The sequence below is a fragment of the Parasteatoda tepidariorum genome, chromosome 10, assembly GCF_043381705.1.
Source record: "Parasteatoda tepidariorum isolate YZ-2023 chromosome 10, CAS_Ptep_4.0, whole genome shotgun sequence".
NCBI classification, from domain to species: Eukaryota; Metazoa; Arthropoda; class Arachnida; order Araneae; family Theridiidae; genus Parasteatoda; species Parasteatoda tepidariorum.
This window is the reverse complement of record NC_092213.1, coordinates 18,247,999-18,269,422: the sequence shown is the minus strand read 5'-3', so window position 1 is coordinate 18,269,422 and position 21,424 is coordinate 18,247,999. Positions and strand designations below refer to the sequence as shown.

General features: G+C 31.4%; 2 protein-coding genes across 2 annotated transcripts; one reads left to right on the top strand and one right to left on the bottom strand.

Moving 5' to 3' along the window:
* Positions 1–8,926: 8,926 nt before the first annotated feature.
* Positions 8,927–9,985, bottom strand: LOC107450083 (probable glutamate receptor). Its single transcript, XM_016065792.2, has one exon. The coding sequence runs from the start codon at positions 9,983–9,985 to the stop codon at positions 8,927–8,929; it is 1,059 nt and encodes a 352-aa protein (XP_015921278.2).
* A 9,784-nt stretch (positions 9,986–19,769) lies between these two features.
* Positions 19,770–20,996, top strand: LOC110283529 (probable glutamate receptor). Its single transcript, XM_021148776.1, has one exon. It carries the CDS (start codon positions 19,770–19,772, stop codon positions 20,994–20,996), a length of 1,227 nt encoding a protein of 408 aa, XP_021004435.1.
* The last annotated feature ends 428 nt before the right edge of the window (positions 20,997–21,424 follow it).

Sequence of the window (21,424 nt, the reverse complement as noted above, 5' to 3'; positions counted from 1 at the left end):
TATATATATATATATATATATATATATATGTGTGTGTGTGTGTGTGTGTATGTGAGTGTTATATTTAAAATAAATAAACTTAAAACGTCATTGAACCTCATTTTCCACATTGCGTTGCCTCTCACAATTTGAGGATCAGAAAACCGAGACATGAAGAGAAAGAGCTAGAAAGGAAAAAAACAGTTGATTTTTAAAGAAATTTCGTTTTCTTCTGCCGTATTTTGTACAATGATAAATTGTCTGTTGTAATTAACCCTTTGCAGTATTTTCGCGGGTCTGACTCGTGATGAAAATTTTAGTCCAAACTTGAATATCACGAGTCAGGTTCGTTGTTTAATTTCATGTCAAACGTGAATATCACGAGTCTGGCCCATAATCGGCATTTCGGGAAAAACATGAATATCACGAGAAAGGAAAAAAACAGTTGATTTTTAAAGAAATTTCGTTTTCTTCTGCCGTATTTTGTACAATGATAAATTGTCTGTTGTAAATAACCCTTTGCACTATTTACGCGGGTCTGACTCGTGATGAAAATTTTAGTCCAAACTTGAATATCACTAGTCAGGTTCGTTGTTTAATTTCATGTCAGACGTGAATATCACGAGTCTGGCCCATAATCGGCATTTCGGGAAAAACATGAATATCACGAGCGATACTCGTGGCCTTAATCTCGGACTAAACGAGAACGTCTGAATGGGCCCTTATACCTTCTTTATATGAATAGGTATATTATATCTTGTCTCCTAATCTCTCAGCCTTCGTCTGTCTCTCTTTTCTTAGGATCTTTACACGAACATTCGGGTGCATAAGTTAGGCACGGTTTGTTCCGAATTTCAACTTAGTGTAAGAGGTTAATTAGCCAGATTCATTGTTGCCAGGTAAGTTAGCCAAATCAGCCCTTCCAACTATTAAAATTGCATCTTAATGCATGAAAATCTGATTATTTGATCAAAAGTTATTAATGTGTCCAATTTGTCATATTATGCAGCATACTGTGACCACCAAAAAACATGTAATCAAAAATTACTTTTCATCTAATGATCGAATTTTCATGCCTAGTGTGTCAATCTTTGAGAGAGATTTTTGAAATTGTAACCGTTCAAAGTTATTTTCTAATTTAAATTTCTTTTGTTGAATTAAGTAAGACAGATTATAAAGCAAACTCTACAGAAATTGTCTGTAAAGTCCACTACATTTGAATCAGAAAATACTTGCATTTTGTTATGAATTAAAACCACTGCAGTAGAATAACATTGGCCCTCATTAGGCCAATATTCATGAATCTTGGCACAGTAAGGATTCAAAGGGCCTTTATTTTTCGGCAATGTATGGAAGTTTCCGATTCATCCGATATTTTACAGCCCTCTTACTACCAATATCGGTCCTATATTGAATTGTCAGATTTACCCGATATTTAATATCCGTCATTTAGCCAAAATGGCGGAACCAAATGGCTATATTGGCCAATGTACGCCCAATTTAGGCCATCCTAGGATCAATATTAAAAAGTCGAGACATGCTAGTATTGGTCCCTCGGTGCACACTCTTATAGGAACTATACCGAACCAACTGGGTCCAAAGTAAAATTGTTGCTGGGGAATTAATAAAATTACAAGCGTCAATAAATGTAGCAATAAAGGAAGCGAAGGAAATAAAAATAAAAATATGACCACCGAAGCCGACGTCTTCAGGGGGTAGCGGCCCCGTAGCCATAAAACAAAACCTTTTCTATTGAGAGAGTGTCAAAGGCCTAAAGTAACTCCCTCAGTACCCCGAATTTTTTTTATAGAAATACAGGAAAAAACATGAAATACATAGAACCAATTTAGAAAAGAAACTCAAACAAAATCATCAGAAAATAAAAACTCACTTTAACCAGGTCAAACAGCGATTTCATAAGCAAACCGAATGGAAAGGAAACACTAAAACTAAAGAAAACAACGCCCTTTATTACAATGCGCAGATTGAAAAAAAGAAGTCATGGAAAAGATGCGTAACATATTAATAGAATGCTATGTCAATAAAGTATCATATGCTTTATATTTCTATTTAATGTCAATAAAATATCATATGCTTTATATTTTTATTTAATGTCAATAAAATATCATTTTTATATAATGTCAATAAATTATATTTTTTACATATTAAATAAAAATGTACCCTATATACATAATTGTCTTTTACTATAAATCACGAAGCAAATTTATAAGAGTTTCAAAGCATATTCATTTGAATTGAAGCCCACCAATACAATTATTGATATTTTTATTGGTTCAATGACCCTTCGAGAATAATAGTTTCGAATTTTCAAAGAAATGATAGTTAGAGTGAAATTAACCAAGGAGAATTCTGTAGAACTGTCACAACAATCAACCAAAGGGATCATGAAATTCAACATTGAACAAACTACATGAGGTTGGCTAATACGGTGTCTGTATTGTGATCCGGGCACCTATACTTCCCAGACAAGCTAGTATCCATCTATTAGATGTTAAATATAGCAGCTACTACGAAAAGATCCCCACCCTTGAGCAGTGTCAGCTAAGTTCCGTAACCATTGTGCCAAACAATGATGCTGATGGTTAAAAAAAAGCTTTCTGAATAAAGATCAGTTAAACATATTAGATGAATTAGTTAGACTGATATTTAACTGAAATAGTTAAACATATTAACTGAATTAGATCAAGACTTCTTTTCAAAGAGAAGGCCACTGCTTTGGTTACCATAAATGAGAAATACGATTCTTTAGTAGTACGAACGAAATGACATTTTTCAAATTTAACCCACTGCGCAGTTTATGTTCGCTACGTCGGACTACTTCATTTATCAATGAAGAGACATTTTCTCTTCTAGAAGGTGTTGAGTAAATATTTAAGGTAAATCAAAATATATCTTGATATCTCTCCGATTTGAATTTCGCAGGTGAACTCTACTTTCTAACATGCAGCAGTTGCAAAGACCGTTTATACTGCAGCAAAAGCATGTGGATTAAAGATTAACAAAAACAAAACAAAGATTACAAAAATTGGAACAAAGAAGAATAACAAAATATGCAGTGCTGAAAACTTTCTTCGTTTCTGCGTAAAAATTAATTCTAGTGGTAACTAAGTTAATGTTTTAATGTATTTTTTTTAATTTCTTTATACTTAATTTCCACACCACTATACATAAATAATTTAAAACTTCATAAGCAACGCCACTTTGTTCCAGATCTTTCGAGATAAAGCTTTCAAAAATGCTGGTAAAATTACTAGAAATTCTGAAAACTATGGTTTTTAAAGTTGTCTGGGCTGTATAACTCGAAAAGTTTCTAATTGAAGATGTCAACAGTTTTACCAATCGTGGATCAATAATAAATGACAGAGAAGGTGCAAAATTAAGCTATCACCAACGGGTTGAAAGTGGGCTTCTGCTATTCTAAATAAAATTTGGGCAATGTTATGTATCGTTAAGTACCGTTATGTATCGTATGTATTGCTATGTATCGGTTGAAATTTCCATTTTAAAATCTCAGCCGATTCACAAAAGTGGGTTAAGTGACAAAATGCACAAACAAGATGGAAAAGTATAAAATTTCGAAATTTGTTTTTTAATTGCTCATTTAGACATTTTTTTACTGGTTAATTTAAATTAATAAGAGATATCAATCATATTATTATTTTTTTTTAATGGCGGGGACTTGGGACATTGACCCATTGGCCACAGGAATGCCAAAACTGCTACTATCTTCGCGTTACCCAGATTGCGCCTGTGGCAAAGCCACGGCGGTGGATAGCGTCGCCCACGTCACACAACCACAAACCCGTTTATAGGGTGGGTCACATTCACACAATCACACACAAAGGAGAAAGGACAAAGAACACAGAGATAGGAAGAAACATCCATGCCCTGAACAGGATTCGAACCCGCGATCATCGGCTCCGCAGTCAGGCACGTTAACCACTCGGCCACCCGGTCGGCGATATCATATTATAGATTAATATATTTTAATAATATCACAACAGTCATTTTAGTTTTGCGATATTTTTAATTAACCAACATAAGAAAAATGTCACAAGGCTAGTTTGGTTACATGATTGAGGGAGGCTACTAAGGATATATCTATGTGAAGCATTCTGAGATAATGTGGGTAACTACTAACATATCACTTTCTAGGACATTTATTTAATTAGACGGATTTCGTAAAATAATTAATTCATTCACACACTTTCTCTAACAATTTTAACTTTTATATTCAATTTGTTCGTGCACAGCGACAGAATTTTGTAAAGCTAATGCTTAATGTTGGTTTAAGATCTTTTTCTCAAAAAGCTAAAATTAAAGAATTTATTCCAACTTTTTTAATACGCTGACGCCCGGTGGTAGCGCTTCACGCTCCCGTGCCTCAGGTCCTGGTTTCGATCCTCGGGCCGGACAAGGTTGACTCAGCCTTTCATCCCTTCAGTGGGTCGATAAATGAGTACCACGCATGCTTGAGAAACTAAACACTGGGGGTTCCTCGTTCGGCTGACCACCTGACCGGAACATCTGCTCCTGCACCCCAGAGCCCAAGGTCAAAAAAACTGAGATGGGCACCTCTATGAGCTGTCGTGCCACTGAGTTTAGTTTAGTAGTTTTTAGTAAGCTGCGTTCTTCCAAAACTTTTTTAGCAGTTCGTTTACATGATTAAAATGTCATTTAATATTTATTAAAGTTACTTTATTAAATAAAATACTTAATAAAAGCATTTCTTCTAAAAAAAACTAAACATAAGTTTTTATGCATCTTAAATATTTCATTTTACTTCGCGTATTTTATAAAGTTTATCATTAAAATGAAATAAACATAGCAAAGAACATATTTAAGCATGTATATTTTGTGTAGCTAATGCATTTATGTTTCATATGTATTTATGTATTTATATTTTTTAGTTAATTATTAAATAAAATAAACTTTGCTACGAATATATTTAAGCCAGTATTTTTTAAGGTTAAAATTAGATCTATTTTGATTTTCTTTACTTTTTTATAAGAAATAGTTAAAATAACCATTTCCATAATTTGTCCACATTAGCTTTATGTCGTGCTGGTAGTGTAGAAATAAGGCATGAAAGAATAATCGATTGTTAAAAAAGTGTATGGCTCAGGAAGATTATGTTAAATTCAAAATTAAGATAAAAGTTCAAATTCCAATTAAAGGAAACCTTATGTCTTCCAAATGATGCTTTGTAATTTCTTATTTCTTCTTAGCTTAATTATAAAAAATGTCCACTCAGGTCTCCATCTGTCCTGTACCAAATCTGTAAAGAAATTTTCTGAGAGACATTTTAAAATATTTTAATGTCTAAATAGTTGGTATTTGTTATGTTTCATATACTTGTAAGCACTTCAATGCTTTAATATTAACAGATTGTGATTTATTTTGAACGAAATATCAATCTTTTATTTCGCTCTTTAACATTTTTTAAATATTTTCATTTTTTTAAGTAATTTAAATTTACATAAATGTTTAATTTTTATATTATTAATTTTTAATAATATATAAACCAGAATATAAAGATTTTTTAATTCCTGGAGATAAAAGATTTAAGATTTAATATGCATTCTAAATTTCTTGAAATTATCAGTATTAGTAAATATATTGTATCTTTTAGCAGTTTCAAAAAAGACAATAAAAGTATAAAAAATATGAAATAATCCATCTAAGATATTAAACGTTTTTCAAATTTTTCAAAACTATCACTTTCGGTTAATAAGATACTCTTTCATTTGGTGTTTGAAAAAGAATATGAGATTAAAAAAAATATATGAAATGATCAATCTAAAATATAGTACGTATTCCAAATTATTAAAAGTTTTCAATTTTAGCCAATAAGAAATTGAATGATTTAAAGTTAAAAAGTATGGTATAAAAAAAAAAAAAATGATATTTCTGAAGTAATCAATCTAAAATATGAAACGTTTTCCAAAACAATAATTTTTCGATAAGATATTAAAACTTAAAAAAAAAAAGTATAAAATTAAAAAAAAAAATAACTTCTTAAGTTAACAAGATAATGTATCATTCATACACTGAAAAAAAGATGACGCGAATTTAAAAAAAAGAAAACAAAAGAAAATGAAACTATCAATTTCAAATGTTATATGTATTTAAAACTTTTAGAAATAATCAATTTTATTAATTGATATACTTAATTGGTATATTGGGGGTATATCAATTAGTATTCCTCTATTTTTAGGTCAATTTTCATTTAATAGTATTTTTTATACCTAATACAGAGTTTTTCTACTTCTATACTTATAAATTCCAAACTATATTTAAATTTTAGTATTTAAACTTTAAACTATATTTAAATGTCAAACTATATTTAAATATCACTGCATTAAATTTTTTTTTGTTAAATTTAAGGTAAGAAAGAGGCATTCAAAGTCTTGAAAATCGGTCTAAAATGTGATTATTCACAGCTTAATAACCTTTATTATGAACTTAACTATATTATAACCTTTTCATGTTGTGGGCCTTTTTTAAAGTACGTAACCTGCAAGAAGCAAGTATTTTGAGAAATTTAGGTGTGCGAACGTTTGAAAAATTCGGCCTTATGTTATATTATTGAGAAGAATAAAGCTATTCGCCTAACGAGTTGTGGTTTTGGATAATTTTACTTTTTAATTTTAGGAAACATTGCACCAATTTGCTAACCGTAATATTATTGTAGTTGATTATTTTATTAGTTCATACGAAGCTGTGGATAAATAGTTAAATATTAGTAATTTTGCGAGAACTTATTAAATTATATAGTAGATTATTTGATCTGCTTTCTGCACACATTAACTACATAAAACCAAAAAATGGAACATGTGGTAAAAAAATGTGCCTCATTTCTTAAGATTTCTGCTGAAATATATAATTTCCTTCGTAGAATTTTTTATCATTTGGAGTTGTGGGAAATTTATTACAAATACGAAAAAGCTATGACTAAATTCGACACTTAAATTAAAGATATTCGAAGAAGCGGAATTAATCGATTTGTGAAGCGAGCAGCTCATATATTAATTGGCATTTACGTAAAATAAAAATCTACCTAAAATAATTTGCTCAATTTAACTCGAATTTTTAGTCATCGTAAACATGCTTCTACATGAATAAAAACAAAATGGAGTTGAAACACAGGTTAATTAACTTTATAAACTATCTGTGTTAAGAAAGTGAATAGCTGTATTGCGTGCTTAACAGAAAGATAGCTGGAAGAATATTAGCTCCATTAAGAAAAGTTTAATCTGAAATGAGACTTTTAAAATATGAGACTTTGTATTATTATGCTAAAGAATAAAATTTAAAATTCACCATTGTTTATTCTGTAGTCAATTTTATCTGATACTCAATGTTAATTTGTAGACAATAATATTGTGCTATTACTGTAACTAGAAGAATGCAGGCTCGATGATGAGAATGTCGAGTTTTTGAAATATGAGGATTTGCATTATTATGTTAAGGATTTTATGTTCAACATTGGTAAATCTTTAGTAAATCTTATCTGGTACACAATATTAAATGGTTGAAAACAATAGTATTACTGTATGACAGGATCCTATATAATGAAGAAATATACAAATCCTTATAATGTTAATTTTATATCTAACGAAATTATAATAATATGAATACCAAAATTCTAACTGGATTAAAAAAATAAATTTCATTATAACTAATATAATAAATGCAACTTTTTTGTGAAAATTTAGTTCATTTTACTTCTACAAATGATTATAACATAGAAATCTCATCGTAGTTCAAAAATAAACAGAGCGATTTAGAAGAACATCTGACTTCAAAACAAATAATAATAATGTGCTTGGAAAAAACTGATAGTGAAGGCTGTATAATCAAAAATATAATTACATATCGTATGTTTTAGGTTTGAGAGGTTCCGAGCACAACCATCGGCTAAAGGTGATTTCCAGTATCGAAGCTAAAACCGTTGCTGCGCAGCCTACACCGAGAACAATAAACATTCCATTTGAATCTAATAATCCTAAAACTGATGCGGGTGTACTATGAAAAAAATCAATGTTTAAAGTTTTCTTTAAATCTAATTTAATGAATACATCGCTTATGAATTTACTTTGTAAGCCACCACTTAAATTTCGGTGCTTGCTTGCATTGAAACGCTTTTTTCAGCAAAAGTCTTTCCTGATTGCAACTCGGAATGGAAAATATCCAAAAAGTTTCCTTCGAATAAAAGTAGGTTTGAAGGGACACATAAACTAAGCGAAACAGAAAGGGTGATAAAAGCATTGCTGCGTGTTTCGGTATACTTTAGTTGGTATAAGATGCGCACTACCATTCATTCTTTATAATGTAATCCCCTAAGCCTTTGAAATGAGGTGTATCACTTTTCAGCATCAGTGATGTTTTTTTCGAGATAGATGGAAGGTACGCTGAAATCCACTATAGTTGACCTCTCTCCGGTGGTACCTACCATGCTAAATGTCATGTCAGCTTCATTCCTTGCAAGCAATCCAAGAATTCATGTTCCATTTTCCTAATTAATCCTCTAAAATGTTCACAGTTCAATGTTGTTTTTCTGAAAATATTCAGTGTTGGTATAATTTTGAAAATTTACGATTCAAGCATACTCCCTCAAATAAATTAAATCTGGTTGTAGAGTTAAAATACGATTTCGTAACATCTACTTTAAAAACTTATAATATATTTCATCTAATTTCAAAATTAATATTGTGCTTGGAAAAGGATGATAGTGAAGCAAAAAGCCATATGCATATCATGTTTAGTGATGTTTTGAACGTAACCATCGACTGTAGATGATTTCCATTATTAAAACTATAATACCTGCAGTCCAGCCAATACCAATTATAATAAACACTCCATTTAAATTTGACAACCCTAAAGGTGATATTATTGTGCTTTGAGAATAGTCTATGTTAAAATTTCATTGTAAATCGATTTTAAAGAGGACATCATCTCTAAATTTCTTATATAAGCCACGACTTAAAATTCGTAGTACGATTGTATTGAAGCGCTCTTTGCAGCAAAATGTTTTCCTGATTGTAACCCCGATATGAATATATGCGAATGTATCCTTCGAATAAAAGTACTTTTCAGGTGGCCCTATAGCCGCACGAAATAGATCAGGTATACCAAGAATTGCTACATGTTCCGGAACTTTGACTTTGTCAGGGAAATAGTAAAACCAGTGATTTCTTTTAATGTATTCCCCTAAACCTCTTAAATGAGGTACTTGGCTTTTCAACAAATTATCTAATTCCTTAGATTGCCCCGCTGATCGACACTCCATTTTCCCTTCTCTGACTGCGAGATAGAGATCCTTGAAGTCTTTTATTTGTTTCATTTTGATGGGAGATGTCAAAAATGATAACAGGACTGAGCTGTAACATAAAATTAGCACGTATGAATAAAGGAGCCAAATTCCAAGTGGTATCCGCCTGGACATTGAGCGAGGGTTGTAGTTCATTCCTTGTCCGAAAGAAGATCCCCACAAATTGAAGAAAACGGAAATAATGGAATCTTTTGGCGAAATCAAAGTTTGAAATAGCACTGAAATAGAGAACAGTACGATAAAGAATAAAATCCACGTAAGTGTGCCGAAAGGATACGTGAATGCTGATGTTTTTGACAAGAACGGAGCATGATTCATCATAAACGTTTTCTCAAGATGGCAGTAAGGTACGCTGGAGTCAACAACTTTCGAACGCTCATAGGTAACATCCAAATAGGTGAATCCCATATCAACTTCATTCCTTTGCAGCATTCCCGTCATTCCAGTGTAGTTTCCGGATGCATCCATTTCCCCGTAAAAATCTGGGGGAATAAAAATCTCATAATCGAAATTTAATGCTCGTGCCAATAGTTTTATAAATTCTCCTTCAAGTCCCGAAATAGTGGTAGTGTTCTCGATTCTTTTAACTTCTATGGCTTTGGTCACGGGTAGAACTGCTAGTCTAAGTTTCGAGGGAAAATATGGCACCATCTTTAACAAAATCCTATTAGGTTAAGTTTCAGATGAAGTTTGTTTGATTAAATCAGTTCTTGAAAACTTACAGAGTATTGAGATGCTGCGTTGGCAAGAAAAGGTCAGAGTTCTTCACAAGATGAACGAATTCTTTGTGGAAATATTTAACTATTTCGAATGAGTTTGAGGAATTTACCTTTGTATCTAAATTATCATGTTGATTCTCCTGTTAAAAATTTGTCTGGAGTCGTAAAGACACAATTCTTAAAAGCTAACACAGAACAAAGAATCTGAGTGACAGGGAGAAATTTTCATTTCTCATTAACGAGTTTTTTCTCTTTTTATTATTTTTATGGAATTATTAAATCCGAAATAGCTCGAAAATTTTTAATCTATGTAAAAATCAGCGTAAATTTCCAGGATATTATTAATTACTTAATCTATTTTCACCAGGAAAAGTACCACGTTAGACCAGGAAAAGTACCAGGGCTTAATCAAAATCTGAATTTTTTTTATGATTGTTAAAATTTAAGTTAATTTTTAAGCAAATACAATCTGAGTGCATTGGTATGCTTTTCAGATATTCGCTCTTAATGATTTATATATATATATATATAGTGAATCATTTTTAGCATCTTTGACANTAGATATTCGTTCTTAATGATTTATATATATATATCTGTATAAAACGTCCTTGAAATACTTTAAGGGTGTTTGAAATACTTTAAGCCGTTAAATAAAATTTGGGTTTATTGTTGTTTGTGTTTTCTAACTTTTAATCGACATTATTGTTTAATTATGGATAGGATAAGAGTGTGCGTGGTTATTTAATGATAGATTAATAGTGGAATAAGCGATAAAAATCGTATTATTATGATTCATTAATGAAATTTTCAAGATCATTAAAAACGACTTGTTATTGGTTTTTAACTCATTTAAAACTAGTCATAATGACATATAGATAATGCTATATAAATCTGCATATAAACATAATTATTTACTCATTAAAGCCAGTTATATGTTTATTTAAACATAGGAGCATTCGATATACTGCTATTTGTTTTGGTGCCAATGATTATATTTTTACAATATCATAGATATTACATGAAGAATTCCTTTTTTAAATACTTTAGAAAAACATTATTTGATTAAATTTATGAGTTTCTACGCTTAAAAAGAAAAGCGTTTCGTTTATTAAAGAGTGCTCTTTTAGCAATCCCTATGTTTTTGATAAAATATATTTTAACTGCGGAATACAAAAGGCGATGCGTTCTCCTGTAAAATACTCTTGCAATTTTATTAATTTATTTTTGCACTTGTATATCATGACATCTGCGTAAACACCCTGTAGTGCCTTTTACTGGAATGGAAACTTGTTGTTATATGTAATGAGTAATAACAATGAATAATAATAATAAGCAGAGCAAGAGAAAAACAATTATTTAAAGTGGTAAGATTTTAAAAATGTTGATCTTTTGTCAAAGATTAATAAAGAGTAATTCTCTTAGAAAATTAAGTTTATATCATTTCTTATCTATTGATTTATGTTCTTATTGCTCAATTTTCTTTCGATTAGTTTCAGTTTTTACTGAGATAAATATAGTCAAACCTTGTTAACGTCAACTAGAAGGGGGACAAAGAAGTTTTTCAAATTGAATATTGTTCACGAATTTCAGTTCAGAATTTTTTTTGATGAAAATCGTACAATACACAGACATTATCTAAATCTGTTATCTATTTGCCAAATTCATTGCCAAATTTGACAAATTCATTTTAATTTCGTCCTTATGGATAATAGAAGGAAAAGAATCTCCTATTATTTTTCGAATTCTTGCAAGTTACAACAACAATGCTTATGAATAATATGATGATACACTAATTGCATCACAAATATTTTGACCCTGATACTAAAGATGGTGAACAGTAAATAATGTTTTACTTTCGTCAGAGATATACAGTAAATTTTTCAGAAAATTAATATTCAATAATTTTTTTATGTCAGATTTCTTTTCTGATTCTAAAATTTTCCTTTGGTTAATTTTAATGTTTACTAAGAGGAATATTAGCACATAAATTCCAGCTATAATCAAACATTTATCAAAAGAATGTCATTGTTACTATAACTATTACTTAATCAAAAATTAGTAATAATTATCCAATTTACTTCAGAAAGATTTTTCAACCTTATAGTTTCTAAAGTATTCTTTTGTAAACACTCATTTACCTTAAACAAGGAGCTAATTGCTATATAAATTACTATATAAAATTAAATATTAAAGGGCATTAAATAAATTAAGATCATAACAGTTGAATCACTGAATTAAGAAAAGATAAACCAAATAAGTTGAAATTTGATAAATTCAGTCAAAGAAGTCGACGCAATTTCCGCATCCAGCAAGTCCGACCACAAAGCTGACATGAAAGTTCCTCAATGGTACATGGATCATGGGTTAGAATCTCCTTACCGTAAGGCTAAATATGGGAAGTTCTCGTGGTTTCCCTCTCCTTGTAACGCAAATGGGGGTTAGTTCCATCAAAAAAAAAGTCCTTCACGTTGGTACATTGCTTCTAATACTTCATCCAGATGTTTCCTTGTCTTCTGGATTGGGTTGAAAATTACAATATATATATATATATATATATACACAATCTGTATATAGCTAAAGCTTGATAATCAAAGGTAAAACAAAACAAATAAAAGAGTTCAAATGCGCCANAAGCACGCGTGGCAGAGCCTAACTCGGGTAGACTATATTTGAGGGTGCCCCTTGATTCTTACCAAGTTGTGATCGCCGTTTATCGCCAAGCTATGCGATGTTGAAACCCAATTGTGATTCTGATTTGTTTAGATTTTATCGTTATTTTTAAATGTTCAACGATATATGTAATTTCGGAGGTCCGTTAGTTCTAAGTTGGATATCGGCTGGTAAGATTACTTTTACTTCTGGTAAATAAGATCGAAGGTATGTGGGCAATCATAACAAGGGACTTTAGAAAAAAATGCCATCGCCAGTCCGGTCCCATAGAGGCTTTTTTTGATTCGTGTTTCGCCGAACTTAAGTGGCGATGAAGGGACACAGATTCTATTCATGATAAATTTAGACAGTACTTAACTGCTATTAGAGTATTTGGTACACCTAAATCTGAAAATATTCAAGCTTAACGAAGAAGTGAGTTGTATTTTTCCTTTTCCTTCTGCGCATACTCCATTAATTTTTGTTTTGATTCGAAATGCATTTTATTGGGTTTATTAATTTTGATCATATCGGGCTCACTGCAATTTTATAAAGTTTTGGCCGATGTTTTGTTGTAATTTTCCAATGTTTTATTGAAATTACTAAATTTGGCAGCCATTCCTGTTACCACAGAGTTACGCGCTAGCGGGAATGACCCCAAACATGAGTCACCAATTTCGCCAAAGGGCACCCTCAAATATATTTTGACCCCTAACTCAAATCATTGTTGATCTTATAGGATGCCGGACGCTCCCTTTATGGTGCTTCATCTGCCCCCCCCCCCAAGTAATTTATGTTTTAAACTGAAAACAATTGAAACCTACTAAAAAATTTTTGAGTATGGCAATCAAATTAAAACATGTAATATTAAGAAGTTGATGCTGAGTAATATTTCAAAAGCAAAAAACATTGCAACTAATTGCCCAATTAACTTCAATACTGTCAATTGACTAAAATATATGTCAACTGACAAAATATTTTAGTTTCAATTAGACAAAAAGCAAATTATACAAGGTGTTTATAAAGTCCCGGACCCATTTTGATGTTTAATAACTCATAAAATAATAAAGGTAATAACGTAAATAGTTAGATAGACTCAAAAAGTTTCATGATCCTTGTCAATGAACTTCCACGTGTGCCCCCTTCGTCGCACGGAGAATATTAAGTCGATAGTCAATTTCACTCCGGGTAGCGGCAAGCATTTCGGCATCCACAGAGGCTATTGCGGATGTAATTCTGGCTTTTAGGTCATCAATGTTCGACACGATCTTCCTGTAAACATTGTCCTTTACAAATCACCAAAGAAAAAAGTCCACCGCGGCGTTATATCAGGTGATCTGAGTGGCCAAGGAATTGGAACTCCTCGCCCAATCCATCTTCTTGGAAAATGGTCATTCAAAGGACAACGAACGATGATACCTAAATGGGGAGGTGCACCATCTTGTTACAAAAAGACATGTGGCTGAAGCGCTTCTAGTTGTGGAAATACGAAGTTTTCCAACTTGTCTAAGTATACGACTGATGAGACCGTCTTTTCTGTAAAAAAGAAAGGCCCAATGACTCGGTCGTGCATTAGTCCACGCCACATATTAACCTTTGGGGAATCCTTTTGTGTCTCACGGTATTCATGGGGGTTTTAAGATCCCCATATGCGCACATTATGGCGATTAACGATGCCAGAAACATGAAAGGATGCTTCGTCGGAGAACATTGTGCGCTTCAGAAAATCAACATTATATTCTATCCTTCCCTACCATATCTGTTGCAAACGCCATCCTCCTAGGCCTATCGTCCGGTTCCAAACCTTGAACAATTTGATCTTAGAATGCATGCAGTCTTAATTGTTTCTTAATGACCTTGTACACTGTCGAAATTGACATATCCAATTCTCTTGCCGCTGACCTACAGATCTTCTAGATTTGTCAAAAATGTCTGTCTGACACGCTCAACGTCAAAATAACTTGTGCGGGGACGTCCGGAACGTTTCTTATGTGCGATACTTCCAGTTTCTGGAAAATTCTTTTTCCTAGGCAAAATGCTGCTTTTGGATGGATGATCTTTTTGGTAAATTCTTCTGCAATTTCTCTGTGCTTGCACTATCGATTTCGTTTTCTATGAACCACCATAAAATCTGTACTTTTTCTTGTGGTGTATGCATTCTCCTTAATATCCGCTCGAATAAAACATCACATAGAAAAGTACTACATAGAACAAACACATCAAAAGTAAACATAACATTGCAATAGTTGCCATAAACAAAAGAGAGAAAAATGCAATTAATAGGCAGACGATATTTAGAAAAGTACAGATATTTAGACTGGGAAATGAAATTATCTGAAATTAACCCCACGCGCAGACGATATTTACAAAAGTAAAGATATTCAAACCTGAAAAAGAAAATACATGAGTTATTTCATCAATAAGTTTGTTTATATCTTCATTATCTTCCTTATGAGTTATTAAACATCAATATGTGTCCGGGAATTTATAAACACCCTGTATAATAGAAACATATGTAACTGAAATTCGACAAATTTAATTAAGCAATTTAATTTTTTTTGTCATATTGAATACTAATACAAAAACAAATGTAAAATGAAATAATTATGTTATCAATGATCAATTAAAATTTATGTCTGTTTTGTTATTGAAAAATAAGGTGAAAATAATAAAATTAAAAATTATACACTGTAGATCTCTGAATATTCAAAAATGCACATTTTTATATATTTGCATGCTGAATATGCACATTTTTCTTTTCACATCATTTTGTGTACCAATGGTTTGCACTTTTATGCATTATTTAAGAAATATCTCAAACATAACTGTTAATTAATATTGCTGGCTGAACGATTTTTGAAAGTGGGTAAAAAACAATTGAAAGTAAGGAAAAACAATGATAAAATTAAAAATTATTTACAAAACCTCCTTATATGCAACATTTTTCATCAATTTCTTTTCCATATTACTAGTTTTCATTTAAACGTCTTGACTCTTCAACGTTTCTTCGCCTCGCATTCCGCCGTCGCGTATTGATAGCACTACGATTATTTTCGAGGTAATTTAGTACTGCTGAATTATGTTCAGTTTTATGTCGCTGTATTTTAAAGTAAACCCTGTTCAATATATTTCACACATTCAATACGAAATAAAAATCGCAACAAGATTTAGCTGGTAAGTTTAGCTGCAACACTTCTGCAGACAGCATTATTAAAAATTATTACCCTTTCACACACATGCGATCTCAATTTTGATTGGCTGTTTTGTGCGTTACTTACCAGAAGTCTTCTGTGATTGGCTATGTGTTATCATTCCACTCTCTTATATTACATAAATATATATATATATATATATACATANTATATATATATATATATATAAACTGATTGCAATTTTATGCATTTGTTATAACTTTAATTGTAATTTCGCTCCTTAAATACAGAATTTTATTTTCTTAAATTTTTTTAAAGAAAAAATAAAAGTTTTGTTGTAGCTTTACTTTAAAGAAAGAAATTATGTTTCCTAATTAAAATAAATGGAAATAAATAACTTCAGCTTTTGACACTCTTAAAACCTAAAAGTCATAAGAAAATAAATATTTGAAAAGACTGTTATGTTCAATGTAATTTAAAGTTTCATGATACAACATAAGAAATTTATAATTTTTTTAAAATTAAAACTACATGAAAATGAAATAACCATAAAATAACTATAAACTACATGAAAATAAGATATATACTACATCAAAATAGTGTGCATGTTGATATGTGATTCATTTTTATAATACCTAGTCTAATAAGTGTAAAAATTGAACTGAAACAAATTACCAGCATTAGATTATTATAATTAACAAAACATGACTGTTATGATAGGAATTTCAAAAATAAATAAAAAAAAAACTAAACAATTTAAAATGCACTCCGTAAAAATTTTTGCAACATTTACAAATACTGATAGCTTGCTAAAAGTAGGAATTGTGACTGTTTTTTGTTTATAATGATTGTTAATAATGGTAAAAACTTTTCCGTTATGATGGAAAATATTGACAACTGGGTGAAATAGGGGAATTTCAAATTGTATTTTGTTTATACTGATTTACCGAAAGTGGTTGCAAGTGAGAAGTTTCACTGAAAATATATTTCATGCTAATAAATGTAAATCAGAAGTCATAACAAGGCTGAGAAAATTAATTATTTTAACAAAGTTGTTTTTATCTTATCAGCAGTAGCTGTAAATGGGCTTTTGAGACTGCGACTTTATTTTTATTATTGATCGTTTAAATTTCAAAAAATTCCTCTTACACTTTTTGTCTTCCCATTTTATTTGCACAAAAATTTTAGAAATTACATGACCCCGGCAGAAATCCATGGCCATTAATAAAACATGTAAAACGCAATAGTTACAATAAATTTCAGGGTAGCACTAAATTAAACAAAAAAACAAGTATGACCAGTTTTTTTTTGAAAATTGTTTTCCGGATAGCATATTTTTTAAAGTATATATTTTAAAGGCAGGAAAAAAATTTTCTGTCACCTTTCTGTTACAGAAAAAGGTTTCCCAAACATTTTTTATAAATATTTAAGACTATTCAGTTGCAGAAAAAGAATACTTTGAAAGTCAATACAGTCCAGTATTCCTATATTATTGTAAGGCGAGTAATAGTTTGGATAATATTTATAACACTTAATGAATATGAGGAGAAAAAAACTTTTCAGTCTTAGCTCACTAACCCTTTACAATAAATTATTATACAAGTAGAGAAAACAAAAAGCAAGTGTGTTGAAAAAAAATAGTAAATTGAATTTTGTTAACAGAAGCTATTGAGCCATGATGGCTAAATTGATAGAGCTTTCGCCCTCCAATGAGGTGAACCGGGTTCGAATCCCAGCGATAGCTGGTTGATACGAATTCCGCATCCGGCTTTCACTGACCACAGAGCTGACGTGAGATATCCTCAGTGGTAGACGTATCATGGGTCAGATTCTCAATGCCGTCAGGCTAATCGTTGGAGGCTTTCGTGGTTTTCTTTTCCATGTAATGTAAATGCGGGTTAGTACCATCTTAAAGTTAAAGCGGGTTAGTACCATTTCGACAATAGCAAATTTCTCCCATTACTTGATTCAAGAGTTCTCTTGTCTTCTGGATTGGGTTCAAGATTACAATACAACGGAGTTGAGCAAAATAGTTGTAAACCCAACAAATCTGGTCGGATGTTCAACGACGGTTTTAAAAAGGGTCTACCGTGGTGGCTTAGCCGTAGTTTTGAGCCGTGGTGGCTTAAGGGATGGAGAGTTTGCCTTCCAATGAGGAGAACCGGGTTCGAATAATCTCTTTCATCCAAAATAGAACATATTGGATGAAAGAAACTTTGAAAAGTGAGGTTCTACTACAAGAAATGGGTGTTCTTGCAAAAGTTGAAGACGTCTTTTCAGGACCCCAAATTATAGCTGAAGTAAAAATTCCATTAGAGATATTTGGTTGATAGAAATTTACATTAATTTAAATATTAACTAAATAATAAGTTATATTAAATTGATGTCATTGAAAGAGTAGAGATAATTAAATGAGTAATACTTAATAGTAGCTCAGTAATAAACTTAGCAAAATGTCACTTTATAATAATACTTAAGTATAAGTTGTAAAGAGGTAAAATCATTCTGTAAACAAGCATTGCTTTCCACAAGTATTCAAAAAAGATAGTTGAAGAGTGAACTATTTAATGGGTTTCATCAATCAAACTGTCAATACCCCTGACTGACCACCTAGGGTATGAAAAATTCTCTTAACAAAGGGGGTAGGCATTCCCTTTGTCTGACACTCGCCCTTTTATGGTACATCTCTGGTAAATATGCCAGCCGTGGGTTAACAACTATTGAAGTGTCATATGATTGCCTACAAAGATATGACTGAAAATATTTTTAAAAATTGGTTTGAAATGAATAAATAAATAGAAATTATTGACGAATGGATTAGATAAAGATTTAATAATTCATGGCATAGACAGGTATTTCATTATATGAAGCTAGCTGAATATCTCTCCTTCGAATGGGTGGAAAAAGCAAATAATCAATAAATCAGTGCTGGAAAACACTACAAAACCATGGGTAAGGCTGAAAGTTATAAACTAACACAATCAATATAGATAAAAAAAATTGTTAAAAAAATATTTTGAAATTGCAATCGCTATATAAAAAATGTCAAATAATCAAAGCAAATAATCAATAAATCAGTGCTTGAAAACACTACTAAACCAAACGTAAAGCAGAAAGTTGTAAACCAATACGATTAATATAGCTAAAAAAAATTTGTTAAAAAAAATTATCTCAAAATTACATTTGCTATCTAAAATTTTTTTGTATTCAACAGATGATTATGGTTTACTATAAGGGACGGAGGAAGACTAAAATTTGTTTATCCTTTTAATTTTGATAGTTTGAAAGAAATGAAATTTCCCGATAGCAATTTCCGTACGCTCGGGGATTCGTGAGAATAGATTACAATAATATTTTCATATATTACTGTGGAAAACATGTTATAATTGAAGGTTTGAGTGTTTATTTATCACACCACTCTGAATTACAATATAAATACCTACTTTAAAATTCTGAAAGAAAAGAGAAAATTTTTTTCCTTTAGTTAGAATATTTTTTCAACCTATTTTTAGACTGAAAGTTTCCAAACTAACTAGCATCTAATAATTCGTCATAAATCATGATTTATGTATTAAAAGGAACTGTAAACCAATAAAAGAGAAATATAAAAAAATGGAATTCATGAAAAAGAAAAGAAAAACCAATATTTTTTGTCAATGTTGAGTATTTTTCTCTCTGCAAGATTTTAAGTATTGAATTGACTTCAAACACGAGTATTACCATAAAATTTTATACACAGATACAAAATATTCACTCTCATTCCAGAAGATTATTTCCTTGTAGAAAATATTCATGTTATGAAGAACAGCGAACTTTTCTGAGTGAAGCAACATCTCTATACTCTCTAAGTCTTCAAGAACTGATTTGACCAAAAGAACTTGATCTGAAATTAAACCTAAAAGGATTTTGTAAAAGATGGTGGCATACTTTCCTTCGAAGCTAAGACTCGCAATTCTAACCTTTTTCAATGCCATTAACGTTACAAGAATCGACAACGCTACCATTATTTCGAGAATTGAGGGAGAATTTATAAAAGTATTGGCACAAGCATTAAATTTTGAATATGAGCTTTTTGTTCCCCCAGATGCTTTCGGGGAAATGGATGCATTCGGAAACTACACTGGAATGATGGGAATGCTGCAAAGGAATGAAGTTGATATGGGATTCACCTATTTGGATATTACCTATGAGCGTTCAAAAGTTGTAGACTCCAGTGCGCCTTACTACTACATTGAAAAAAGGTTTATGATGAATTATGCTCCGTTCTTGTCAAAAACATCAGCATTCATGTATCCTTTCAGCGTACTCACATGGATTTTGTTCCTTATCGTACTGCTCTCTGTGTCAGTGCTATTTCGAACTTTGATTTCGCCAAAAGATTCCATTATTTCAGTTTTTTTCAATTTGTGGGGATCTTCTTTTGGACAAGGAATGAACTACAACCCTCGCTCACTGTCCAGGCGGATACCGCTTGGAATTTGGCTCCTTTATTCATACGTGCTAATTTTATGTTACAGCTCAGTCCTGTTATCATTTTTGACATCTCCCATCAAAATGAAACAAATAAAAGACTTCAAGGATCTCTATCTCCCAGTCAGAGAGGGGGAAATGGAGTGCCTATCAGCCGCACAATCTAAGGAATTAGATAATTTGTTGAAAAGCCAAGTACCTCATTTAAGAGGATTAGGGGAATACATTAAAAAGAATAACTGGTTTTACTATTCCCCTAGCAAAGTCAAAGTTCCGGAACATGTAGCAATAATTGCTTCAGATGATCTATTTCGTGCAAATGTTGGTACACCAGAACAGTACTTTTTTTCGAAGGACACTTTAGGATATTTTCATTACGGGATAGCAATCAGGAAAACATTTTGCTGCAAAGAGCGCTTGAATAGAATCGTCCTCCGAATTGCAAGTAGTGGCTTATATGACAAATTCAAAGAAGATTACTTCTTTAAAAGAGATTTAATAAGATATTTAAATAAGAGCCATTCTGAGAGTGCATTAGCATCACCTATAAGCTTATCAAATTTAAAGGGTGTGTTTATTATGCTTGGTATAGGATCGGCAGCAGGCATTATTGCTTTAATGATCGAAATCACCTACTATCGATGGTTACGCCCAAAACTTCGCCAAATCTGACATGCTTTTTGCTTATATATAACCTTCACTATCACCTTTTTCAAAGCATATTATTATTATAAGCTTTAAAATTAGCTGAGTTGCTAATTCGGAAGTTTTACTCCATGACCAACTTTTCATTCTAAATCTAGTACAACTAAAATGAAACACGTTATATTTAAAGCATTTCTTTATTTAACACTATTATATAATACTAGGAGTCTTCGCCCCCTGCTCGCTGGAGCTCACCAACCCCCGGAACTGCTTTCACAGTTCATTTCGGATTGCTTCGCAATCCAATGCTCGCTTTGCTCGCTCATTGGATACGTTCTTAACGTCTAGTTTTTGTATACTTTTTTGAATACTGAAGTTCCGAAAACTTTTCACTGTAGAAAATTCTAAACCTGTACATTTCAATATTAATTTGAAATTGCAAACAGTTCACATAT